Source organism: Hypomesus nipponensis, chromosome 2, assembly GCF_054491055.1.
Source record: "Hypomesus nipponensis isolate SF chromosome 2, ASM5449105v1, whole genome shotgun sequence".
In the NCBI taxonomy this organism is placed as follows: domain Eukaryota; kingdom Metazoa; phylum Chordata; class Actinopteri; order Osmeriformes; family Osmeridae; genus Hypomesus; species Hypomesus nipponensis.
The window spans coordinates 19120020-19147310 of record NC_140362.1 but is presented as its reverse complement, the minus strand read 5'-3'; the positions used below and the strand labels follow the sequence as shown (position 1 = coordinate 19147310).

Sequence of the window (27291 nt, the reverse complement as noted above, 5' to 3'; positions counted from 1 at the left end):
TATCGATATGTGTTGTTAGCAATATGCTAACACTATCGCTAAAAACGACTGCACCTCGACCATCCGCAGCAACTGAGTCGAATAGTTCTATTGTAGTCTTTTAAATGTGTCTACTAGGCCAAACAAAAACACACTACAGGTAGAGAGATGGAACCCTTGGTGAGGGGAGTGCCTGCACACGAAAAGAAAGAGGAGAAGAGGGATGTGAACATGGGGACGTGTGCATGATGAGGGAGTGGGTTCAGTCTGACGAGCGGTTTCAGCTGAAGAGTGGTCAAGTTGTCGATCCCTTCCCCCCCCCTGCCTAGGGGTTGATGTTGCTCCTGCTGCCAGCCATAGCAAAGTCATCAGCCACCAGCAGCAGAGCCTCGATATTGGCGTCCGTCTCCGGGCTCTGCAGAGACAGGAAGTCGGACACGTCCATGTTGGACAGGCCATCGGGGGGAGAAGGGTCGGTGGCCGCCGTGGGGAACGTCTGCGTCGACGAGGGAGTGCTGCCCGGTTCTGCTTCCCCCTGGGGGAGGATCTCGCCCCCAGGAGAGGGGGACTGGGGGAGGCAGCAGGCGGGGGGTGACGGGGCAGGGGGAACAGGTAGATAAGGTGCCTCGGGAGGTGGAGGAGGAGGAGCAGGAGGATCCGGAGGTTGCTGTGCTGCTATGACTGCTGTGGCTGTGTTAGTGCTCTTGTTGTTAGAACTCCTGTCTTTAGCCAAGTCCCTGCAGGCACATTGACACTGGCAGGATTCTTCCTGTTTGATGATGATGACTGGCAAACTGAGGCCAATCTGCTGAACAGCATTGCCTGGAACAACAACATTTATAAAGTAACTCTTAATTTAAGGATTCAATTTTTGATTCAATTTTAGAATCTATTCAGCTCCCAAGGAAACATGTAATTGCATTTCCACTCACCTGGGTTTCCTCCCACAGGTATGGCAGTGGTGAAGAACACTTTCTCAACCTTTGTCCCTCCTTGGTGAGTCTGCATGCAAAACACAAATTGATTTTTTAACAATTTCGCATCAAGCCAAGTCTGGGAGTAATTTTCTAGTGAAGAATACTCAAAATATATACACTGCCTTCACATTCCCACTACCAAGGCCCCCTTACCGTTGTGTCCGAGTTCTGCTGGCTGTTGGCGGCGCTACTGAGGATCCACTGCAGGTTCTGATCCGACATGACGATACTGGACGGCAGCAGGCCCTGGCTGGACCCGATGGTAATGGTGGTGGGGGTCAGGCCCGGGCTGGTGTTGGGGGCTAAAGGCACATTGTGAGCCGTGGCTGGCGGCGGCGGCGCCTCCGTGTTGGGGGCGGCCACAGCAGCGGCACACGGCACCGCGGCGCTCAGGGCCGGAGCTGGCGGAGCGGAGGCCCCAGGGGGCGCCGCTGGCCCGGTCGGAGTCTTGCCCTTTGGCTGCAGGAAAGCGGGCGACACGGCAACATAGTGCTGCTGGGCTGCAGCGCCGGCCCCCGGGGCTTGGTCGGGCACGTCTGGCGTTGGGCCGGTTAAGGAGACGTAGGGGGCGGGCTGGGCGGAGCCGACTGTGGCGCTGATGGGCGTCGGGTTCTGAGAGGGTGTCTGGCTGAGCTGGCAGGGGCCCTCCGCGACCGGGGTGGTGTGGGAGCAGGGTGAGGAGGACGAGGAGCAGGGGGGCAGGGGGAAGGAGAGGAGGGAAGAACCGTCACTCGCTGTAGGTTGAGTGGGAGTGTCCAGGCCAAAGACTTCCACAAGACTCTCTAAGAGGAGAGGGGAATGGGAAAAGTTATGATCAACACCATACAGTAACCCCGATTCCAGTTTACATTACATTTTGTCATTTAGCAGACGCTAAATTAAGTAAAGTAAGTACAGGGACATTCTCCCCAAGGTAAGTAGGGTGAAGTGCTTTGCCCAAGGATACAACGTCATTTGGCACAGCCGGGCATTGAACCAACAACCTTCTGATTAAAATCCCAACTCCCTAACCGCTCAGCCATTTGACCCCAGTTTGAGTCCATGTGTTCTGAAAAGTACTTGCCTCGAGGATGAACATCGTCTTGACTGTGTTCACTATGTTCTGGACTCTGAAACATGAGCTCAAAGATCCTGATGGGGGTGACACTGTTCAGATCCATGTTCTGAGACTGTTTGGAAGAATTAACAAGAGAATATTATGGAGATTGAGGACAATGTGGAACCCAAATTTGAGTATTTCCATTTTGAGAACATCGACTCGTGCACATGCACGGAAGCAAACGGGGGTGCATCGGAATGATTGCCAAACTCACGTTGTGGATGTTCTCTCGTAGCTCTGAATCAGTAGAGATGAGGCTTAGATCACTGAGGCACAGTGAATGATTCGCATCCTGTAATTAGAGATGAATGGGCTCTAGTTTATTTCTTCATAGTCATACATTAGCATAGTCAGTCATCAACAGAAACCTCGGAGATCTAAATCAAAGGGTTGGTTAACAACCTTTTAATAGCCAATATGATCACAATTTCCTTTAATACAACTAATTGGACACTAAATTTGTTGTCATGAAATCACTTCCAAAATTCAGTACTGCACAAAGAAGTCTCGTCCCATCTTTCCTTACCAGGGGATACAAATCCACATTATGCTGAACTGACAATGACTCACCTCTGACAGGGGGTGGGTTAAGGTCACGCTGAAAGGCTGGCCTTTGTCGTGGCCTCGGATGTGACTCTTCAGACTGTACTGGCTGCTGAAGGTCTTCTCACAGCCATCGCTGGGACAGTTGAAAGGCTTTTCCCCTACAGGAGGGTGCCGAGTGGGATGATGAGGGGGGGAGAGAGCGAGACAGTGAGGGGGGGAGAGAGAGAGAGTAAGGGGGAAGATAGAGAGAGGGCGAGGGGGGAGAGGGAGAGCGAGGGGGGAGAGGGAGAGCGAGGGGGGAGACAGTGAGAGAGCGAGGGGGGAAAGCGAGAGAGAGCGAGAGGGGGAGAGAGTGAGAGAGAGAGAGAGGGGGCGGGAGAGAGCGAGAGGGAGGGGAGGGAGAGAGGAAAGAAAGAAAGATGGAGACAATGGGAGAGAACAGAAAAGGACAATGGAGGGAGGAGAGGGAAAGATGAGTCGGAGAGCGATATGGTATGGGCCATCTTCACATAAAAGCTAAGCCAGCATAAAGACTTCGAACAATGCAAAAAAGGAAAAAAAGCTGGTTCAAGAGGTGCAGTGTTTCTCTTCGATTTCTCATTAGAGACTGTGGTGGGTTGACCTCAGACACTAGGGTCTGGCGGCAAGCTCCACCGTAATATCAACCTTTTTTTAACATTTAAATAAAACAATCTGGTGCACATTGAGAGCAAAATTAAGAGACTAGATCTATAAAAGAACACTGTGCTCTTGTATACAAAAAAACGTTACGTTGTAAGATCTTCTGGTAATAACGTAAACGTTAGATAATTAGCTAATGTTAGCTTGCTACATACTTATCCATCGTTTTTCATGACAAGCATCCGGATGCACTGTACATAAGCGAGGAGACTGACAGCTAACGTGGGCGTGAGCGATGCTTTGCATAAGGCAGGGGTAGGCAACCCTGGTCCTAGAGAGCCGCTGTCCTGCATGTTTTAGATGTTTCCCTGCACCAGCACACCTGATTCAAATGAATGGGTCGTTATCAAGCTCTGTGGAAGCCGGGTAATGACCATTCATTTGAATCAGGTGTGCTGGTGCAGGGAAACATCTAAAACATGCAGGACAGCGGCTCTCTAGGACCAGGGTTGCCTACCCCTGGCATAAGCAATGGCGCAAAACACCACGTTAGAGATCTTTTAAGTTATGAGGGTAGAAATATTTTTGGGAAATCTCACTCGGCCGCAAAAGCCGAGAAAACTAATTGGAAACACCGAAGTTAGATTTGCAGACATCCCAAGTCTCAATAGCGGCTCCCTGACGCCCGCTAATGCTATACAATCTCCCGGAAATCGGGGATTTTGTATTTCGAGCGAGCGGGAGGGGGGGGGGGGGGTGTTAGTAGCCTACCTGTGTGTGTCCGTACATGCGTCTTTAGGTGGTGGCTAGCAGCAAACGCTTTGCCGCAGCCGTCATGGTCACACCTGGGGAGAGATCGCAGGAAGCGACAGTTCATTAAAAGACTGCTATCAAGTAGCCTAGCTGTCTAAACGCGTCGCTGAAAAGCGCTAACAAGCCGATTATCACCTTCCCTCAAATGGCAGAAACCCTCACCCCTTGGCACACAACACCGGCAAACACCCTCTGCACTTACCGGAATGGTTTCTCCCCAGTGTGTGTACGAATGTGCTTCCTCAGGTCACTGAGCGTCGTAAAGTACTTTGTGCATCCTTCCGATTCACAGTTGAACGTCTTCCCCGTGTGCAGTCTCTGGTGTGCTTTCAGTCTGCGTCGGTGACACATGAACGTCATTAACCTCGTCATTAGTCTGCCGACTGGTCGGCTGCTAAAGACAAGACACCTATCTGGCTTATGTCGATTTCAATACCGTTATCTGCTATAGTCGTTCTAATGTTTGTTGTGGAGAGGAAAGAACTATTGCTACTAATCTTCAAGGGGGGTGAAAGAGGGGGGAGAATCTCTAATATGGCTACGCTAATTGACTGGCGGCATCCACTTGACATTCCATGCATTGTAGCACATCTTGGGTCATCATCACTATCGACATCGGTAATCGGACAAATCACAAGTGCTTCAACCAACCATATCCATTTGCAACAAACAGTGTTCGATTCTTATGCTGATTGGTTGCTAGTCACGTCATTTAACACAAAACGTTTAGTGCGTAGAAGGGTCTAAATATCCCTGACTGGGCCTGTCTGTTCTTGAGCAAACACTTGACATTAAGCAGCAACCTCCTGCCCAGACAAGAAACCAACCGACTCTGTCTAATGTTGTAAGGCTACGCTTGAGGCAGTGAACGCGTGTCCTAAAGGAGGGGCCAGGCAGTAGAGGCTGTGATAAGAGGGGAGGGTAATGTGATTAAGAAAGGAGCTAGCCAGCATGACACCGGCCAGAATGATGAATGGCTCCTGACAAAAAGTGGAGAGCAGCCAAACAGGACCGCCTCCACTGACTGATTTTTGGGGGCCTCAGGTAGGGCTTCACCATGAAAGAGCCGCAAACTCTGTTTGCATGAGGCTCTTATCGGCTTTGATAGAGATAAGAGCTAAATGCAACTGGCACTGTATAAAGAGAACAATGGTAACCTCAAGACAAAAAAGAAAAATAAAAAAAAAGAAATTGTCTGGATGCATGGAGCCTATTGTTTGAGCTCTGGGTCAAACATCCAAAGACCACTGCGTCAAAAAGACAGAGCTACCATCCAGTCAGTTTACGGAAGCTTACTTCCCAGGAACACCCTCATCCTTCCAGGTAGCTCACATGTCCCACATGACAGACATCCAGTCAGGGCAGGTGTACTTGAACTACTCTGTATGAGAGATGCTCCGTTCACGTCATCTCTAGTGCATTCCCATGGAAACCTTCTCAATACTAGAGTGGGATTCACTGTAGAACTGAAGCCATATGCGATTTACGGGCCTAACCTGTAGAGAGTGTTGAAGGCCTTCTCGCAGCCCTGCACGTCGCACTCAAAGGGCTTTTCCTTGGTGTGGACGCGCACGTGGATCTTAAGGCTGTAGGAGGTGAGGAAGGCCTTGCCACAGCCCTGCTGGTTGCACACAAACGTGTATTCTCCTCTGTGTGTCTTCTGGTGCGTGCGTAGGTTGCCAGCCGTGCTGTAGGTTCTGGTGCAGCCCTCAAACATGCACTGGTACCGCTTCACCTGAGAGAGAGAGAGAGACAGAGAGACAGAGAGAACGAAGGGATGGATGGAAGCAGATGGGGATCACGTGATCACTTACAAACCCAGAAAAAACCAGGGGAGAAACATTTCATTTAGAAAGAGCAAACCACATACTCATCGACCAGCTGTTAACAGCTTTTCAAAACCAATGTTTAGGCTGTGTTTCACACAAGAGGAATCCAAGGAGGCTATATACATCATTATATAACGTCTCTTTCTCTTTCTGTTCTAGAGATCACTGGGACCTTTCGGGAAGAGCTTGAACTCAATGACTCAGCCACCCGCCAGCTCTTGAACTGGTGACTGGGATGACTCTACCCCCCCCCCCCCCCTCTTCCTTCCCCCATCTCACTCCTCACACATCACATCCAACCCATTCTGTTTCCCTGTGTTCAGCTCAGCTCGACTCCACAGCAGTGGTTGCCCTGTGCTTCTGTTTCTCTCCGGGGGGAAAATGCCTCTGGGCCAAAAGAGAAGAAAGACTCCATCTCTCCTCTTTATCTCCCATAGAAACAAGCTCGCCTTCATTATCCCACAGCGCTGCCATGAATGTAGGTAGACAAAGACAATCTCTCTTGGCTACCAACATCACACGTTTTCCAGTTCCTCTTTTAAGCTGGGGTTCGAAAGGGAAGTTAGTTTAGACCCTGACCCTTGGTGAAATTACATGCTGCACTCCTACATAAATAATCCAACAGATTCTATACCTTATGTAACCCCAGGATAGGAGGCTGTCCATGCTTGGATCCAGCTATTTTTAGATGCGTTTCTTGTTGGACTTCAACCATACAAACCACATGCAGACACAACATACATATAGGCTAAAACTCTTCGGGTCATAGATAAAACAGCCTCTTTATTAATACAGAGGGCCCAAAACCATACGTACTAAAAGGCTGTCCAGGCACTGCAGCAGTGTGGAACCCATGTTGAGCAAGAAACCTTAACAGGACCTCAGGGATAGGCGGCTGATTGATTTGGCTTTTTATTTTCAGTGCTCGAGAGAGAGAAATGTAGAGAACTGTGCGGTGTGGAGCCGACGGTCAGAGGAGGCCGCCGCAGCTTGTTAGCCTCCCTCTCCCACACCGTGGTGACTCCAGCACTTCTTCAGCATCAGCTCAATCACACGGGGTAACTAGATGCGGCATGCCACTGACTCCCCCACACAGACACAATGAGTAGAGAGAGCACTCAAAGAGAGCCATGCAGACAAATTGTGCATGCAGGGATGGATACACAAGTTACACTGTTCAGACGCTTTTCAAAGAGACTCTTACAGAGTTGCATGCGTGACAGCAAAAGGACAAAAGTTAGGGGGGAGAAACAACTAAAAAGATTTGAAAGTAAATTGATGTTGAGTAATTGCCAGAACACCAGGACACAATTCTGGGAATTGCAACGTTGGCTCGGTGTCTATCTGACGTTTCTTTAATCTAATTCTGGATGAGACGTTTTCTCTTTGCGATATCAAGTCAGGTGGATGGGGCCAAGGATGAGGACAGACTGGATGAGCTCCAGCAGAATAAACACAGCGCGGCAGACAGCAGGGTCTCACGACACTTTGACATGATGTCAACTAAGGACACAGAAAACAAACAGCTACAGCTGCATCAACAACACACAATGTTTTGCCATGCCTCACAGTACATGGTCATGTGCTGTATTCCGAGAGTAGAAAAACTGGTGACCCACAACAGAGAGTTGCTTCGCATTTACAAAGAAAACATTCTAGTCAAATTCCTGAAGCGAGCGATGCTGGGGACAGGTCGGATCTTACATAAACCAGTAATTTGGAAGGGAATTGCGGCAGCAATAGAGCCCCGATGATAAAGCAAATACACCGATAGCAACAGGCTATGGAGTGGAACTCCTGCTGTAGTCTCCTGGGTCCTCTTTAAGGAAGAAAGAAGTGAAGCAGGAACATAAAAAAAAAAAATGTGCAGAGGAAGCACATTGCTGTTAGGTATGGGCTCCCACCTACCTCTCTTAGTTTGGTCTCTGGACACTCCGAGTGCAGGGTGAGGGTGGCCCCCTCAATGTTCCGTGGCATGGGGGTCGACCCGGGGTTGATGATGAACTGGATCTGGTCTGGCGAGATGGTATGGTGCACATAGCCCTGCGACATCCCGTCAGGGTCCGTCATATAGGCCAGGGAGCCCTCCTCCTCGTCACCCTCCCCCTCAGTGAGGAAGGTGACCCCGTCGTCGTCCCCGCCGCAGTGGATGTACTCCTCGCCTTCCTCGTCCAATCGGATGGGGTCCTGCTCGATGAGCACCGTGGTGCGGTCGTACACACGGCCCGAGGAGGAGGAGGAGGAGGGGCGGTTGGGCATCAGGTCATCCTCTTTGCCGTAGTTTGCCATCTGCTCCTCGTCCTCGTCCTCTTCCCGCGGATGCTGGTCCACCTCCACCGTGAGGTACATCGGTGCCTCTGTGCGAGGGCCATTCTCGCTCATGGTCCTGGCCGCCTCTCTCGCCCGGGCGCAGAGGACGGCACACTTGCTATACCTGCATGAAACATATTACAGATATATATTTATATTTGATATATACAATATTTGGCATTGCTAAAAACGGGTTAATTTCTGACATTAAACACAAAATTGTCATCACAAATTTTGCTTTCATTACTACTTATAGAAAAACGTACTGATGCTAAACATAGAAACACCCTATATACAAAATCTAGTTACATTAGATTAATTATAGTTTGCTGATCATTTTAGCAACCTAAGAGCATTGCTAGGAAACCGGGACAAAAGGCACCTTGGCTACTGAACACAAACACATGGTAATTGTGTTTGAATTGTGTGAAGATAGCCACCAACACGCAAATGTCAGTGGACCACAATACCCTTTGGTCATACTTAACATGTAGCTACAATTGTCATGACAATCCTCCATTGGAATCATTGGCGTGTTATGTGTATGCTAGGCAAGCCAAGGGGTTGCAATTCGACTAACGTTTAATGACAGTTCAGCCTTTTCGTCAAAAAAAAATCCAGCTACCGCAGTGAGAACTCGATAACAGCTGACAAGATATACTTTTAATTCACCAATATGGTAGTATATGGAAATGGCCTACTTTCTACAAACAGAAGCACGGTAGCCAAAATGGGAGATCTAGAACTTTCTGATTTCCGATTGTCACGAGACCCCTGTGGTTAGCTGGTATAGTAACCTTGCTGTTGAAGTTGATTTACTTTGAGACAAGGTGCTAGTGTAGCAAATCAATTTAGTCGATGTTAGTCGTTTTTATTGAATTGACTAGCTACAAGACACAGTAACTAGCTGGTAAACATGTCAAACTAACTGACAGACATGCCAAATGCTTGCCAATTGAGACTAGCTAGGTGAGGATGCTGCCCAGCTGTAGCTAAGGTTAGCTCAATGGCTATAACGTTATATTAGCTGGCATTACGTTATAAGAAAACCTTGCTAGCTGATGGCATGTAAAACAATAGTTTAACACAATTAATGCTCCTACAGCAAGAACGCATTAAATGATGGGTTGCGTTTTGAGTGGAAGCTTCCTAACGGGCAATCCATTGCATTAAATCCTGTCTTGAGCAGTCTGCCTGACTCGCTACTACTAGCTGGCTTGGCTGTAGCCTAATTTGCACGGATCTTGTTAAATCGTTACATGTATATTGCTTTGTCAATAGAACTACACGTTACCCAACTAAAGTAACACAAACTGGGTGGCTATCTTGAGAGCAAATGGTAAGTCTTTATTAGACAATCAGTTTGCTAGCTATCTAGTTAGACCAAGCAGCTAGCTAGCTACAGCTAGCGCGAGCTAATTTAGATAGCTAGCAAGTCTACTGCTGAGACCAGGACAAATCTCGCGACGAACCAGAAAAGTTTGATTTCGTCAATTTAAACAAGTTGTCACAACAAACTCACAATGCCAATAGCAAATACAAGAAGATATTTACCAGGGCAGAGAAAACGTCGTTAGACCTTATGTTTAAGGTTGCTAGCACTTTCTTCCCATCCCCTCCCTAGCGGTACCATGATTAAATATAAACGTCATATTCCAGCCTCCCAGTTAACGTGGTGAATTGTGGGAAATACAGCTACACATTGTTATACACTCTTAAATGTTTATATATCGAGTAGTATGGTATTGGTTGTCGTATCATCCAACATGAGTAATCTATACCTCTGGTCAAGCAGATGTGCTTTATTGAAATGTGAATAAATATGCTTTTCAAGCATATGTAAATAATTAATTATGTTGAGTGGAAACTCATCAACACCATGTTCTCCTGTGTTACATGGAGTGTGTTTGAGTTAGAACTGTGATGTACAATATGGGCCTTTACATTACAGTTAAGAAAAGTGAAGTCCTTATATAAAAAAGGTTAAGTAATGCCAGGAAGTACACAGTATTTTTTTGTAGATAGTAGTGAATCTAAGGTCCTATACAACAAACATCCAACTGATCACATTTCTTGAAACAGGACTTTATATATACATATATATATATAAAACAATTGGTTGTTTTGACATCATAAACGACAAAATACAAATCATCTCTTTAAATAACTAGTAACTTTACATACATTAAAATATTTCTACAGCTGCTCATCATTACACAATAACAGCTGTGTAATGATATCTTACATTGAAACATAACTGTAAAAAAAAAAAAAAAGTTTTTAAATCGGTGAACATAATTATACTATCACTTACAAACAACTACTTAATTTATGAAATTATTACAAACTAATTACAAATACTGAGCTGTACACTAAGTGAAATCAGTGAAAGGATCTGTGCGCTATTCAGGAGAGGTCCTGGACCAGGAAATGATGGAAGAACTCCTGAGTCTTCCGTTTCTCAGCAAGATCTTGTTTTGTCGTCGACCTCAGTAGCAAAGCAGCAAAAATGGGAACTGTGGTGAAACAGAACATAATGTCAGGAACATGCAACATCTCCATAAGCGGCAATCACATGTTGGGAAACAGCATTTACATAAAGAAAAAACTTGAAGAGCCAAAATCATGATTCTGTGCTCAAGCAAGACTGCAAAGACTGTGGAAACTGGAACTGAAATATTTTTAAGAACTGAGGAGGATTAGCGAAAATATTAAATATTGACCGTTTACTGAATTACTTTGGTCCCTCCTTGTTAACTTTCAAAATGCTGATAAAGGAAAAAAAAAAAAAAGAAGATGAATGAGAGTTTTTGATTACCCAAAACGTTGACATTCAGTCGATTGTGTATAGAATTTTTTAACAACTCGCGTAGAAATGCCGCTAGATAGTTGAACACGTTTTTATGGCACTGAGGTAGCATGGAAATAACCTGCGGACAGAGGTACAGAGACAGAAAGCCAGAATAGTCAAAACCAGTAATAGACATCAAAATGTTCACTGAACTTTCTAGACTTACCTTCTTACACTGGCTTGTGTTGGAGCAACACTCCAGACATTGCTGGTAGAGGGAGTAGGGGATCACAGGTTCCGGGAGTGCATCGAGGAAGAGGAGCAATGCTTCTGCCACAGAGTGGTTACTGCCAGCTAGGAGTCCACAGTGTCAAGGGAATTATTAGTTCAGAACTTACAAAAGTTATGTCATTTTGCATAGAAACAATTAAAAGGCCATGAATAAGGAACCACAAAGATCTGGGGAACCAGATAAGGCCTTGTCTGATATATGGTAAAATGCCCCCCCCCCCCCTAAAAAAGAAATGTTGGTATCTTACTCATGCAATTCATCCTCAAGTTGTTGGGACTGGCTCCACCATGTGGAGGGAATTATTGCATAATTGAGTAATTGTCTGGTGCCTATAACCAAGCAGGTGCAAGACGGTACAATATGGGTTTGCAATGAAGAGCCAGGTTCAATGACCTCAGACCGAGTTTCTAGGGATAGAGGCAGGTATGTCTCCAGGTATCTTATGTATGTACTGGAATGTAAAACATCAGATGCCTGGAGCGTTACCCATTTCAGAACTGCATTAGACAAGCGTGGGAGCATGGTCCTGCACAAAAACATAATCCCCCCCCCCCCAAATTGGTAAAGTTTCACAGTTTCTAAGGATACGAAGCGAGTCTGGTGTGCCTGTGTCAAGGCAATCCCTTATCTCTTGAAATTCACTCCGGAGCCCAGGTTGCTGAAATATATCCTCCTATGAAATTAATCAAACAATCACATTAATTAAGTAGGTAATTAACCAGCCAAAACTCGTAACTGTGTACAATTAATACATGAGCATTAATACACAATACTCAAGTATTAATACAATTCCACAAACCTTTCTGGCACAACTCTGTGTTGCTTCTCATCCATAAATCACAAAAACGATTATTTTCAAAGCATTCAGAATTGTCACTCTCTTTGGTTGCCCGTGGAGAAGCCAACCAATAGGTTTGTCCTTGAAAGGCAAGAAAGCCTTACAACCAGGAAAAGGGCCAAAAGTTAAACAATTCAGTGTCAGGTCATAAATTTTACCGGGACACTAACTTCTTTTTTGGGAAACTTGGAAAAGAATCCATGAGTAAGAAGGGTGTAGTGATCAGAAGTAGCTTCAAAGTAAAAGTCCTGACCTGTTTGCTGGCGTTGCGGAACAGGTGGTCCACCATCATCCAGATCTCTTTAGGGATGTCAAGAGGCTTGTCTGTGCTCTCAGCTCTGGTCTCACCTTCAGATAGTTCCGTCTGAAGTTAAGAAAAGAAAAAAATGGAAGGACATGAAAAACGTTACAAAAGATACAAATTAAATTGAAAATTGTACTTTTATTTCAAATCTAACATAAAATCTAATGTATGTGGAAACCATGGAAACCTTTTTAGTTATAGAAAATGAGAAAGAGCTAATATGATTTTTTTTTAAACAAACTATATATATATTTGTTTCATTCTGAAGACTTTCAAGTCTTGAGTCACACCGTTTCAGGCTAAATAATTAAACACTGATTTATAACACAAAAGCCAAGCCTCACAGAGAGCATGCTGATTCATCTAACAAACATCATGCTGTTTTGCAAGTCTAATGCACCATTGGAGCCTCTCCCTAGTAACAGTAGGTTCTCTGCAAGCAGCCAAATTTCAAATGCGGCATATCCCTCTTCAACCACCTACAGCTAACTTGGATCAGGACACTGAAAATGCTTGTTCACCACAAGAACAGATCTCCATAAAACAAGAAGATTCCCTTTTAACTCGATTTGGCAAATGTTGGACATCAAAAAAACATGCAGCAAAGCCATTAGAAACTTGTGGTTTTTTTTCCTGATACATTTTATTTTCTTGCAAAGATTTTGTATCTACACTGTATTTAGTACAAGTAAAACCACCATGTCCAACTAACTGTCTATGATGGTAATGACATTAATGAACCGACATCAGATAGGAGGTACAGAGTATACCCAAGACTTGAAGTACATTTCCACAGAGAGAAAAACAAAATAATTAAGTTTAACACAGTGAAAATCACCTAAATCCCTACCAGTCTTTTTGCATGTCCATCCTCATGGTTTTGTACCTCGAAACTCGTTATACTTCTAGTATACCAGGACACTCTAATCAGCCTCCCCAAATAACAAGGACAAGACTGTCATGACATGACAAATAACCCTGAAGGGTGGAAGTCACATATCAAAAGCTCCAGTTGTGTGTGTGTGTTGCTAGCTGTGTGTTGCTAGCTGTGTGAGGCTAGCTGTGTGTTGCTAGCTGTGCGTTGCTAGCTGTGCGTTGCTAGCTGTGCATTGCTAGCTGTGCGTTGCTAGCTGTGCGTTGCTAGCTGTGCGTTGCTAGCTGTTCTGCACTTGGAAGCTGAACTCACCAGCTCACGGATGATCTCTAGGGGCATGTCCTGGATTGGTTCCCTCAGCTGGCACAGCGTCCAGATGGAGGTGCCGTAGCAGCTGGGCAGGTAGTTGCCTGTCACGGAGAGGAAGTAGTCTTTGCCCCTCTCCAGGTGTAGGACCAGGATGTCCTCGATCTGCTGCAGGCCCGAATTCAGTTCTGGAGCGGTGGAGCGGTTGACAAACACCTCCAGGTCGATATCTACGTTTCCACCTGGCACGGGAGGAGAGACATTTAAAGGCACCCTGAACGTGCAAGTTCGATGACCCACGCGCTATTTGTTGTTCTGCAAGCATGTGAAGGTAACAGCTCGATGTCCATGCAGCTGTGCAAGTTACATCATTCATCTGCGACAGGATTGTATTATATGATAGGAACTCTTTCTTTTTGAGGGAAAATAGAGCTCAAATAGAGATCAAAATTGTCACTGTTACACTATTTGTATTTTTTTGCACTATTGTATTTTTTGTACTATTGTATTTTTATATTGTATATTATGGCCATTTTATATTTCATGGTCTTTATTTTTATTCAAAATTTACATACTTTAGTACCTTAGGATTAATGAGACTTTGTACCTTTAGTATAGGTAGACCACTTATTTAAGTTAAGATTCCTATATGTTGAATGTATACACCTTCCTGTCAAAGTAAATTCCATGTCTGTGCAAACTATCATGGCGATTAAATCCCATTCTGATTCTGAATGCCCTATTCCATACACCTCAGCAGTATGGTCTCACCCTGAGCAATGAACCCTTTGGACGGGTTGGCGGTCAGCCAGGGTTTGCAATAGGTGGGCTCATCCGGCTTCTGGATGAACTCAAACTGGCACGGGACCTGCCCGTCGTTGTGGAGGGTCAACGTCTCCGCCTGGTGCTGCATGAACTTCACGTCCTTGAAGTGAAACTGAGGGACAGAGACAAAGACAAGGGCTAGGGTCTTTTAACAGCCAATCTCGGACAACCTCTCGCTCCACTGAGAAGACCTACGAGGGACATCGTCGTATGTAAGAGAGGCACAGAAACGATTGGTTTACGGTGTCTATCTAAATCGAGATAGTACCGCATGATGCCTCACCTCTCGTTTGGACAAGGTCACGGATGGAATACAGTCGTTCTCCATCTTGTCTATGGAGCGCACAATCTCCTCAAAGGTCTTCTTATAGGCCTCGTCGTTCACCACCTTGATCTGTGAGCAACAGGGACAGAAACAACGAGTGGGTCATGGGGGGGTTCTACGGGGTCAAAGTGTAAGGGGACAAGAAATGATTTAAAGCAGGGGTGTCAAACTCCGGTCCTCGAGGGCCGCTGTCCTGCATGTTTTAGATGTTTCCCTGATCCAGCTCACCTGATTCTAATGAATGGTCGTTATAACAACCCATTTAATTGAATCAGGTGTGTTCGAGCAGGGAAACATCTAAAACATGCAGGACAGCGGCCCTCAAGGACCGGAGTTTGACACATGTGATTTAAAGCAGGGGTTCCCAATACTGGTCCTTGGGCCTCCCTGCCCTGCATGTTTTAGATGTTTCCCTGCTCCAACACACCTGATTCCAATGAATGGGTCGTTATCTAGTTATGCAGAAACCTGCCAACGACCAGTCATTTGAATCAGGTGTGTTGGAACAAGGAAACATCTAAAACATGCAGGGCAGGGAGGCCCGAGGACCAGGATTGGGAACCCCTGATTTAAAGGATGCGACGCGGACCGAGCGAAGAGAGTAAGAAAGACCCAGGACGGGCCGACAAAAAGACAGAGTAACAGAAAGACTGTTACCCCTATCTCCAGCAGCGAGCTGACAGGTTTGTGGTCGCTGGTCTTCAAGGCCATGTGACTTTCGTAGTGCAACTGCCGGATGTTTTTCCCACGCCAGAGAATCCGGTCGCACCATGCCGGGGCACGACACTTCTCGCTAAGGAAGTGAGAGCGATTCATTTCAAAACCTCGAAAACAAGCCACAAGAAGGGCAAGCTTTAATGCCGTTCCTTAATGACTCTGTGCCTACACAACACAAGAGGTATAAGCAGGTAAGCTTTGCGGTTACCTGGTGTCCCACTGGTCAGTGCCTGTGTCGTATTTGTATGTGGGCTGAAAATCGATCTCTCCTTCTGTAAAACCCACAAACACGGCATCCTCTTCGATCTGTCTCTTCAGCTGAAAACCAGACTGACTTTAAGCACTAGAGCTCACGCTGAACAGTCAGGGCAGCAATAAAACAACAACACGTCCAAAACGTCCATTACCTGGTCGTAATCATACAGCGTCTTCAAGTCCTTCTTGGAGATCAAATCTTTAACATTTTCAAGGTCAAGATCGTTTATCCTGTAGTTGAGGTCCCCCAGCCAGAAGATGACACTGCAAAACACCCACATTGTGATCACTGCACCTTTTTCCTTTCCCTTTCTAAAATAAAGTTGAGAAGGGCAATTTTGAGTGAAGAATAGAAGGGTAAAATTGGCAGTGGCCTCTAAAATTTTACCCTTCTGTTCCTCACTCAAAATTGTCCTTCTCAACTTTTTTTTTTTTTTTTTTAAAGAAAAGGCGCAGTGGGCTCTAATTTTTTTCCCAGCGTCATATGTATCTGATTGGCCAGGAGCCACCTGAATCGTGAACGGTTTGACTGGTGTTGGGCCGGCAGCTGCGGTCTCCTACCTGTGCTTCATGATAGGGACAGGGGGCAGGCTGGGGTTCAGCTGGTGGAACTGCAGCCGGCTGCAGATGTCCCTATAGTCCTGGTTGCGCCTCTCGTACTCTTCAGCGTGGGCCGCCAGATGGGAGTTGACCACGCAGATGTCCGAGTTGTGGAACCGGAAACGGATGGCCACGGCGCCTTTGTTGCCCTGGGAGGAAAGGGAACAGAGAGAGAGAGAGAGTGTGACAAAGACTTTCATTTTTTTTTTAACCTTGCAAGGGAGAGAAGAGAAAAGAAAGGAGGTCCAGTCTTGTGTTTTTAAACTTCGAAGACAACTAGGGGATGACTGTTTTCTCCAAGGCCAAGGTGGCAGACTAATGGAACTAAAACGGGGGCCTCATTAAAAATGACTAATAGAGATTCGGCTACTCCAAGGAGGAGAGGAATGTTTTCTCTTGTTATTTACACGGCTCCTGTAATCTGCAGAGGCAGGAGACCCACCATTCTTCCCATGATGCCTGTGCCCACGGTCTCTGCCTCCAGCTCTGAGATAAACTCTGCGTGCTCCTTCTTCACATAGAACAGCATCATGATGCCCACCAGACGAACCAGCTTGATCTATAGTACACAGAGGTAGGTCACACACAGGTCAGACACCCATAAACACTGGCCATACAAACAGCAATACACTAATCCAATATATGGTATTATATCAGCATTCAGGTGGACTTATACAGGGGGATGGAAATCTGTCAACACAAATGCAATATTAACGGCTGAATGGATTCACAAGCTGTATTACCAAAGTTATCTACCTACATTATAGACCTATGAGACAACACAATTATGATGCCCATTCATTTAACAGACCTGAGCTATGCCATGGCCATGAAAGAGCTACCACGTCATTGTAAAAAAGTGTAATTGTGAGTCAGAGAAAGAAAAATAACATCTCATTAAGCTTCAGAGAAAGGGGAACCTAAGTTTACACTTTCAAAGAGTGCTTGATAATACCAGGAACAGAGGAAGCAGTCTGTAGTCAGCGTTTTTAGGGGAAAAAGACAAATGAAAGTCACACAAAAAGGGAACCACGTGTTGAAAACAAACAAGCTTCCACCAAACAAGGAATGCCTTTCAACATTTTCATGTCTGGTTTCTTAGACAGGGTTCTGCTTTAATGTCATCTTTTTAACTATAAAGGGAAGAATCTCTGTCTGTCTGTGGCTTGACAATGTTGGGAACCAAGCACTGTATGAAGTTGATTGGTCACAGTTACAGAGAAGGGGTCCTTACTAAGGCATACTTGGCATCTGGGTGCAGCCCCTCGATCACAGCCTTCATCCACTCAGACTCCTTGGGTGTGTCGTTGAAAAAGAAGGCCTCCTTGCTGAGATCCAACTCCTGGAACCTATAAACAGAAGAGACATTGAACACACACGCTCTCTCGCACACACTCTCCTCAACAACACTTCTTCTCAGCCTGATAAACTCTGGAGCAAACTGACACTGGTGAAAATGAGAAGTTTTGGTGCTAGCTCTCGTGGACAAGTCAGTGAGACTGACTTGATTCAGTACTGTTGTGGTGATGTGGGCACCGGAAACAGGGTCTAGCTAGTCTGAGATTATTTCCAACTCAGGGGTAGATTGTGACTCACCCCACACAGTACATATCAGGAGGTGTGGGGGTAGACCCCAGCCACGGACGAAGGCTTTCTTTTGGTGTCTGGCCGTTGACATTGTATGTGCCCAGAAAGAAACTACAGCAGAGAGACAGTCACAAATGGAGAGAAAGTTACAGATATTTACAGAGAGAGCCATAAGTCAACTTTTCTGTTGAACAAGCATTACCTAATACAGACATATGCTGCTACTGCGAGGGTACTTGGCAGAGACATCTCTTAACGACCTTTGCTAAGGCCCTCTGTTGTTATAGTGGAATGTATGACCTAAACAGAGCAGTGTGCTGACTTTACAAAAATGGAAGAAGCACGAGCCCTCTGTGAAGGAGTCAAACATCATGTTCCTATCTCGCCAGCAGGGGGACCATTGAAAGTATTTTTTGTGCATATTTTATTTTTTCTTTCAAGGATCAGAAGTGCATAATTCTTACAGTATTCATACATTACATACAATGTAACAGACTTATTTTAATATACAATTAATGTGTCATGAACTACATGTACATTACATCTAACAGTATACATTTCATGTGCAATGCATTTATGTTTGTTTTGTTTCTTATAACCTTTAATATCAATTTGTTTGTTTTTTTATGTTAAGGAACCAAATATCATGAACATTAGGATCATTGTCAATCGTGGAGAGGAGGTTTCCTATGAGCCTGTAGGGGTTTCTTAACTCTCCTGAGCAGTTTCAGCTTTGTCTTATATTTACTAGACACTTTTGTTATTAAACCTTCCTTTGTGCTCATGAATAATGCAGAAATAACAGTTTTTTTGTGGTCAGTCTGTAATTTCCGGGTGCAGTGCAAAGTAACCACATCTCTGCTACCAGGCATGGTGAACAATAATCACTCTGCTACAGTGCAACAATCACATCTCAACAACTATTACATAGTACTGCAGCAATACATGTCACATCTTAAGTGCAACATCAACATATTGTGATGCAGTATCAAGTGAGACAGTGGAAACAGATTTCAAACACAACATACTACATAGACTACAACATAAGACTAATAAGTTGCCATCTCAACATCTGTCAGTCTGGCCTGCATATTACACCTATATATCTATATCCGGTATGTGAATCATGCCAAACTGTGGTTAATGTTAGACATTAAAGTGCTGCATCGTAAAGACTGTTCTTGAACACACAATACTGAAGCAGAAGTTGCCATTTTAAACGTTGAACAGTTCGTTTTTCTCTGCAAGCCACAATATAATATGAGATAGCCAGGTTTGCCAGGCTCCCGGTATGGACAAACTCACCTGTAGTTCTCCAGGTAGGTGTACTGGTCCTCGTTCTTCAGCAGCTCACACCTGATGAGGTTGTCTCTCAGGCCAAACTGCGGCATGGCCAGCATCTGGGCTTTGTTGGACAGGGTGTGACTGGAGGAGCGCACCAGGTCATCCCTGTCCTCACGCGCTGCTTTGCCCTGGCTGTTGGCCACACCGGGGGAGGAGGGTGGGTTGGACAAAAATAGAAATATGTCATCGGGCCGGCCCTTTTGGGTTTGAGTTTGGAAGCCTGACTGGATGGATTTACGATTGCAGTCTTTATCCAATAGCACTGACAACACGGCCTCTGGCCCGTACAGTACTATGTACAGTAACATCTGTCCTCGCCACAGTTTTTACTGTAATATACAATTGCATACAATATATACCGCTTCAATGTCATCTGTGGAAATGCCAGAGTTGGAGGCAGAGGTTAAAATTCACCGTGGTTCCGACCCTCTTTATGCACCGTACTATGTTTTGTGGTATGGGAGAGTGCAAGATGCTCACCTCTCTGGGCTGGAATCCGCTCTGTGCTGCTCCTCTTCCCTGTTGCTCCTCTGGTCCTCCCTTACAGGTAACCTCCTGTCTGTGGCCAAATGAGAGAATAAGAGAGAGAAAGGAAGAGCGAAAGAGACAGAGAGACAGAGACAGAGAGAGAGAGAGAGAGAAAGAGAGAGAGAGAGAGAGAGAGAGAGAGAGAGAAAGAGACAGAGACAGAGACAGAGACAGAGACAAAGACAGAGACAGAGACAGAGAGAGAGAGAGAGAGAGAGAGAGAGAGAGAGAGAGAGAGAGAGAGAGAGAGACAGAGAGAGAGAAGGGAAAGTGCAGGAGCAAGACATTGAGAGAGTAATTAAAGAGACCAACCCTTCAAATGAAGTGCACACAAAGATGGTGCCAGCACTAATCCGCAAGCTTCTGGCTATGCGGAAGGAAGAATCAATGAGCCAGTCAATAATCATGTCAGTTCAGGGCATGATTATATACTGATGTTACCCTCAGAACACTTCACAATCCCCAAAATGTAGATCTGGGTGAAATAGAAGCATCTAAAAATGTCTAAATGAATCTCAGCTTCAGACAATGTAATGTAACCCACTATCTGGGCTACTTGGCCATCTGTTACTATTAGTCTAGGCCTAACCAGAAATATCAGGGAGGAAATTGTTTTTCAAAAAAGTAAATGTTTTCTTGTTTTGTCAAGAAATTCAGCACATTAGCCAGCAGGCTAATCTAGATCCCTTTGCTGCACACACTCAAGGAGTATGTGTGAAGTGTAAGTACAGTACAGACTAAATCATTTTACTCAAGCGTATAGGCCTAATCCTTTGAAGTATTTCTATTCACATCATGCCTAATGTTTTACCAATACTGTACGATGTTGAGGTAATCTCTTTCAGGTCTTCTATGCATCTTTTTTTTTTTTTGTGGTTACAATATTACAGCAGAATGTGAACTACATGTGCTGACGATACAGATTTTCTCCTTACTCATAGGTCTACTTGAACAGGCCTAATAGGACAGAGTATCAACATTTACAGGAAAGGTTATTTAAGTACCACATTTCAGAATAGGAAATGAAGTAACTTGTCTTAGAACAACCAACTGTGAGGTCACACAGTGTCCAGATATACTATTTTGAGTAGGCTAAACTGTGTATCAAGAGGGGGAACAAAAGTGTGTGCGTATATGAGGGAGGGGGAGTAAAGGGCTACGGGAGCACAGGAAATGGAAACATTGACTACACCCAGTATGACGTGGAAACTCCCAGGGTGATGAGAGATGCCTCTGTGTATTGAGTAAATAACCCCATGCTAAATCACATTCTTGTTGGTAGTCAGATGTGTGAAAGCTTGTAGAGCAAGCTTGTATTTCCATGACAACAGGTGCCCCCCAAAAAATATAGTGGTTGTACTTTTGTGAAATGTCAACCTTTTTCAAAAACACATGTTTATAAGCATTTATTCCACCATCTAAAGATTAACTACTGACTATTACGCACAAATCCTATTTCTGGTCATCTATGGCATATTTTGCATTCCAGCAGGGGCTTAATTCTTCTGGACTGGCTAAATAATTCACCCTATTCACCTTAAAGGGAACGACACTTAAATGAGAGGGGTGTATTAGTATTTTCTAACTGAAGATAACTTGCATGAAGCAATGCATTAGATTGTTATTTACGTGAATATTTATGTTATTACTCGTGTTTTTAAAAGCCATTTAACAGTCAAATGGAAAACGTGAAACCAGCCACTGACAGTATTACACTAGTTACCTATGCCTAATTTATGTTTTCTATAAACATAAATAAACCTCAAACTCCTTCATCTTCATCTTATCCATATCTCAAACTGCAGTTCATCTCACTACAACGAGTGTTGGGACTGGCACACCACCGCGAACATGGTATTTATCTTTATAGCCTCCAAGTAATCTACAACAGAAAAGGGACAAGTCTGTGCCATTTTATATTACGGTATAATTAGTTATCACTTACTATAGTTGTTCCAAAGTTCATAGTATAAATACTACTGTATCTAACTAGCTTGCCGTCGTTGCATAAAGGCTGATAAGGTCACAGAGTCGGTTTGTTGTTAAGTTGTCAACTGCAGTATCAAAATTATGACAGGTGGGCAACAGCACTAAACTATCAGTAAGTATCAAAAGTACTTCAATATAGCTGATATACTGTCAAATACTAACGCATATTTATCACATTGACGCTGGCAATAAAGAGAGATTGCAGGCAAGCTAGTCCAACAGTCCATAACTTCAGAAGGAAGATGGCAACATGATAGCTGGCTCGCTAGCTATCTTTTTAACATTATTAGCTAGCTGCCTACAAGTTCCAAATAACTGAAAGCTCTAGCTCTCAAGCTAGCTTTGCTTATTTCAATTAAGTAACACGTTAATTGGCTAGCTAGCACTAGCCGGCTAGATGCATTCAATATTTTGCACAATGCAAGATGGTTTGCCAGTCAAAGGTGCCAAAACATAGACAGAAGAAGGCTGTGTTGTGAATGCTACTAGCTAGCATAGCTCCTGCAAGAAAAATATGAAAACGTTAGCTCCAGCCTAACTACATAATGAAAGTTGAGCAACGAGATCGAGTTAAGTTTTAGTCGACAGCCAATGTAAAGTGGCTAGCTAACATAAATCGAATGCTACACAATCGGAAGGATACATTTCCACATACCAGGCTCTCTGATCACCCTCGACATTTCCTTGCACCGCTCCCACACATTATGTGCAGTGCAATGTCCAAAGACCTGTTCATGCTTGGAATGTGAAGTTTTTTTTCTTTTCCTAGCACCGTGACTGGTCCCACAGCACAGCAGGCCAAAGCAATCAACCGCGAAAACGTGCAACGAGAATGGAAGATGGTGTAATGGCAATTATGTTATACACTAGCCTACAAATCCTATTGAATATTTATGTTATTACTCGTGTTTTTAAAAGCCATTTAACAGTCAAATGGAAAAGGTGAAACCAGCCACTGACAGTATTACACTAGTTACCTATGCCTAATTTATGTTTTCTATCAACATAAATAAACCTCAAACTCCTTCATTTTATCCATATCTCAAACTGCAGTTAATCTCACTACAACAAGTTGTGACTGGCATGCCACCAAACATGGTATTTATCTTTATAAGGACAAGTACTCTTGCTTACCGCCACAAAAAATCCATTACGAGACTATCCAATGGCATCTAGAATTTATGAGATAAACAGCAGTAGAGATATATATATATATATATATATATATATATATATATATATATATATATATATATATATATATATATATAATATCACTTTACCAAAGCAACAAACAGTGCAAACCTTTTAATTTGACATTTCCCTTAAGTCACACTGGGTATACTTTCTGTTTGGATAGGATCAGTATGCTGTGTGATTGAGATATGAACGGGACTGACCTGTTCTCTTGTGCTGGTTCATCTTTGACAGTTTTGCTCCTATGGGAGCGAGGGCCTCTTTTATGACACCTTTGCCTCTGGTGGCTTTACGGTACTTGTGGAGCCATTCAAACGAAGGTTCTTCTGAAGGGGACTTACACACATCTAATACACATTCATGGGAGAAAAAAAACACATTGTAAAACCAAGGCAAAAACATTGAAATTATTACTTGTATCTAACAATAACCTACATTTAGAAAGGTTATTTATCTTTCACATTAGCATGGTTAGTACTGACTGGTGCTTGCATAGTCTCTACACAGCCAGTTGTAGTTTTTTTTAAAGCTCATGACACAATGTGGTTGTTCTGTCCCTTATAATCAGACCACACATTAATATAGATCACAAGTCTGTTTACCTTGATCGTTCCTCACATTCTTCCTGTTAACAACCACAGTTGACAGACTAAGACCCTCCATCACTGCTTTCCCTCACAGGATAAAAGTAAGCCTTGCTTGTCTTAGAGTGTCACACAAAGTGACTTACAACACATTTGAGCCTAAATGAGTCAATGCCAGGAATTACACATCCATGACAAAGTAGGCTTTGTTTCTCACTATGTGACTGGGTTATCCTTTTTCAGATAAACAGGCAAAACCAAAATCATATCAAAGACAAACCTGAGGGCAAAACGGTGCTACGCAAATCAAAAATTGTTTACAACAACCAGTTGCAGGCATAGTTAGAAACGCAGAGCAAATACACTGTCTACGCAGCAAGAGCATTAGGTTCACAAGCTCCACCCCTTTCCTCAGTGTTTTTTACAGTCTTATCACAAAGACTTCGAGTAACTTAGTGATTCAAGATTAAATGCAACTGTCATTGATGACTAGTTTATAGGCTATATATATTTTTGCTGTTGTTGTTGTTTTAATCCCTGGTCAGTGTATTATTTTTATAACTGATGATTACATGTTTGTTCAAAGGTTAAAAGGATACAAATTCATTATTAACTGTTGAACCGTCTGATTTTTTAAAACAAAAAGATCAGCTGGCTGGAGAAAATAACCTTATTTACTGGTAGTTCTGTTCTGTCACATGTAAGGTCAATCAACAAACTGCTTAAGACTTTATAAACGGGGTTTTAACTAAGGTAGCAAGAAGTGAATATTTTCACACATTCACATCACCCTATAAGATGAAAAATGTCCTTATCTCCCACTTGCAACATTACAAGTATCATCCATTAATGATATGCATTGTTTACCTCTAACACTGATAAGAACACTGTGTAAAACTAAGAACTGTATCTTACCACTCAAGACTCTGTTTACCTCACTGAGGAAGAGGCGAGAGTGAGAGCCAAAAGGAAGTCTCAATTCCAACTCCACATCCTGATAGCTCACCGTCACCCTGCTGTCGGCACCTAGAACCATGCATATATAGTGATTTGATTATTTGGAAGATTGCCATAAAAATACTCAAGGCCAAAGAATGCAAAAGACTCAAGGAGGACCTACCCACAACTGCAACTACATCTGCTGATGACACTGACAACAAAGAAATTGGAAAGAAAAGGTAAGTCATGGCTTATGACTATGTATAATTGTTAGGGGCTAAACTACAAAAATATATATATTTTGATGGGGGGCGGGGGGGGGGGGGTCTAGCAGTGTCTACAGAGCATCTAAGTTTCAACAAATATACAATTTGAAATTGATGCATCTGTGTACCTTCGACAACATCAAAGGAATTTGAGATTGGAATAATGCCATCCAGAGTGACATCTTCACCTGTTATCGCCATTCTTTTATGAGTGTAAACAAAAAGACTGCAGAAGGACAACAATGAAACATAAATAAAATAATACAATTAGAAGTGTCATCAGAGTTTGTAGGATCTAAATATATGTAATCTTACGCATGTTCCTTTGTATGCTCGACCAATCCCAGCAGTCTGCTTTCTGTGACGTTGTCAACAAGGACAAGACATTGGACAGCATGTTAACAACAATTAAGGATTATGCACTGTATATTATAAGTAAGGACACAATGTTGCTGAGATATTTCCTTCCGATTATTTTATTCTTAATAGTAGTATCCATATTTGTATACTTTATTCAAATCCTTTTCAGATTCAATCATTCTGGAAAGACACTTGCTCCAGTTCAACATCAGTCTTTACCTAAACCGACCTCAACTCAGGCAAAGTTGCATTGTTTCTTTGATTCAGAATCGCAGCAACATTGCCATCGCGTGGATGAATTGTTGCGTTGCAAAAATTGGACCTTAAAAACGTCCCACCCAGAAAAGCTTTTCAAAATCTTACGCAATGATTTGTTATTTTACGTTGTTCACAAACAATACATTATTGCAAAAATTTAGGCTATATTAGATTGAATGAGATCAACTGATGTGTCCGATAGTAGGCTAAAGATAGCTTCTCTTAAGATTTTACAAGAAAGTTAACGTCAGATTGATAGCGTCAACTGATAATCCTACAAGGAGAACAAAAATCGGAAACAATTTGGTGTTACAAAGGATACTATGATGCAATTTTCTTCTTTTTCCAACGTCTCTTGTATTGCCACTGACTGATCCATGCTTGGAAACCGTTAGGCTCGCGAATATTCTTCAAATTAAATACAAGATAATCTCAAACTACATCTATACAGGCTACTTAAAACGGCTCTCTAAACAAAGTAGTTTATATCGAGGATTGGCGCCTAAAAGTAACTTCCCGTATATCGACATTATCCGTTTTTTGCCAGATGTTCTGATCGAGGCACATTTCCTCAACACACGGTGAACTTGAGCGAAGTGCTGCCACGCAGATATATTTTTTGTTGTTGAGGAGACTACTCAAGGTGACGTCACCATTAGGGTGTCATTAGGGATATCCATCTCAATCGGATTAGCAACCATGTAAGCCCAATCAAAACTTTGTCTTTACAATAAGAAGCACTTTTTACCTGTTAATTGTCTTCATAGAAGTCCAGACGAAAATAATTTGAAAAGGGCATTATAAACGGTCAATTAACCTATTATGGAGTACAGCAAGATTAATAATAATAATCATCATTACAAAACATAATCAGTGTTCATATGTTCTTTATTTATAGACCCACACAATATAGATATATAACCCTACTCAAGAAAACATTTCATATGGAATGCATGGCACTGTATGAAACTGTTCATAGAAAGTGTAAAAAGGTAATACTTCAGTGAAAGGAGTTTCTCCCATCCTCTCTTCTTCTCTTTCTTTCTCTCTGCAAGAACGAAGGCAACCTCCCTCAGTATGTCAGGAGCAGCATGCGCTGACCTATGAATAAAAGGATCAAGAAACAGAGCAATTTAATCAAGCAAAGTTACATTTGAAAGAAATTCGTAGAGGAATATCAGACATTTCTTAGACAGGAGTAGTGAGCCTACCTGATATAAGTTCTGCTTCTACTTCACAAGTTGTGATGTGAGAGTGCATATCTTAGAGAGATTGGAGTGCAGACTTAGCCTGGCAGGACTGGTTGATGGAGGACCCAGGGGTACCGGGACAAATGTCCTGGGGACTCAGTAGCCAAAGCTCAGTGTAGGATGCTTGTAGGTTGCCCACTTGTCCAGGACTTGCTGATCTAGAGATGTCAGGAGACAAGGCTCCGTCTGTGGATGCAAAAGGCCATAGGGTTACTCAAGGTAAAATGTTACAGACATGCAATACTAACTAGATATAACATTTTAAAAAGTAATCTTGCAGTGTTCCTTTCAAGTAGACAATCTATTAACCCAAAGGATTGTGATTAGCAACATTCAACCTCGACCTGAGGACTAGCCAGAATCATCGCTGCTCAGGTCATCTGCACTGATGCCAGAGTAGTGGGCTGAGAGATGGAGCACAACCTTTTCACACTGAATGGTGTGCATGAAACCAGCCGACTGGGGACTGTCAGGGCAGCTGGTGGGGGAGAGAGCTCTCAGGTGTACCCCAGGGGCTGAACACACGTCCTTGGGCTCCTCAGTCTTCGACTTGAGCCCCAGTTTGTATAAAACAGGACAGCATTTTGAAATGTGAGGTGAAATGCACATAGACCTACTTAAGGCCCCCTAGGACTTCAATAGCCTAAGATTGACGAGAAAACTCATGTTAACGGTAAAATTCTTACCA

General features: G+C 43.7%; 2 protein-coding genes across 7 annotated transcripts; both read right to left on the bottom strand.

Moving 5' to 3' along the window:
• Positions 1-167: 167 nt before the first annotated feature.
• mtf1 (metal-regulatory transcription factor 1) lies at positions 168-10108 on the bottom strand. Its single transcript, XM_084667003.1, has 11 exons — positions 9729-10108; positions 7773-8298; positions 5532-5770; positions 4238-4369; positions 3994-4067; positions 2626-2759; positions 2270-2347; positions 2020-2125; positions 1110-1738; positions 912-981; positions 168-801 (listed from the first exon to the last, which is right to left on the bottom strand). The coding sequence occupies exons 2-11, from the start codon at positions 8244-8246 to the stop codon at positions 305-307; spliced, it is 2433 nt and encodes an 810-aa protein (XP_084523129.1). The 5' UTR covers positions 8247-8298; positions 9729-10108; the 3' UTR covers positions 168-304.
• A 135-nt stretch (positions 10109-10243) lies between these two features.
• On the bottom strand, positions 10244-25974 carry inpp5b (inositol polyphosphate-5-phosphatase B). Of its 6 annotated transcripts, none has more exons than XM_084710287.1 (23): positions 25676-25970; positions 25051-25130; positions 24864-24961; positions 24651-24680; positions 24446-24556; positions 23150-23293; positions 19713-19791; positions 19194-19364; positions 17898-17999; positions 17536-17650; positions 16744-16860; positions 16263-16450; positions 15854-16013; positions 15655-15764; positions 15387-15522; positions 14688-14798; positions 14351-14516; positions 13586-13821; positions 12349-12459; positions 11846-11930; positions 11192-11319; positions 10993-11104; positions 10244-10690 (listed from the first exon to the last, which is right to left on the bottom strand). In XM_084710287.1, exons 1-23 carry the CDS (start codon positions 25730-25732, stop codon positions 10581-10583), a joined length of 2757 nt encoding a protein of 918 aa, XP_084566413.1. In that variant the 5' UTR covers positions 25733-25970; the 3' UTR covers positions 10244-10580. The 6 variants fall into 6 exon arrangements, with proteins under 6 accessions (XP_084566413.1, XP_084566419.1, XP_084566428.1 ...); XM_084710293.1 differs by having other exon boundaries at positions 15854-15965; XM_084666958.1 differs by lacking the exons at positions 10244-10690; positions 10993-11104 and adding an exon at positions 12057-12079 and having other exon boundaries at positions 25676-25974.
• Between the last annotated feature and the right edge of the window lie 1317 nt (positions 25975-27291).

What these genes read in the sequence shown, in the direction of transcription:
- mtf1 (XM_084667003.1), bottom strand. Translation starts at nt 8,246, where the DNA reads ATGAGCGAGAATGGCCCTCGCACAGAGGCACCGATGTACCTCACGGTG. An exon ending in GCCTTCAACACTCTCTACAG is followed by an intron (nt 4,370 to 5,531) that starts GTTAGGCCCGTA and finishes TCACCGACGCAG; the next exon opens with ACTGAAAGCACACCAGAGAC. An exon ending in ACCTGTGGGAGGAAACCCAG is followed by an intron (nt 802 to 911) that starts GTGAGTGGAAAT and finishes TTGTTGTTCCAG; the next exon opens with GCAATGCTGTTCAGCAGATT.
- inpp5b (XM_084710287.1), bottom strand. Translation starts at nt 25,732, where the DNA reads ATGGATCAGTCAGTGGCAATACAAGAGACGTTGGAAAAAGAAGAAAAT. An exon ending in AGATGTAGTTGCAGTTGTGG is followed by an intron (nt 24,557 to 24,650) that starts GTAGGTCCTCCT and finishes GCATGGTTCTAG; the next exon opens with GTGCCGACAGCAGGGTGACG. An exon ending in TGACCTTGTCCAAACGAGAG is followed by an intron (nt 14,517 to 14,687) that starts GTGAGGCATCAT and finishes TCTGTCCCTCAG; the next exon opens with TTTCACTTCAAGGACGTGAA.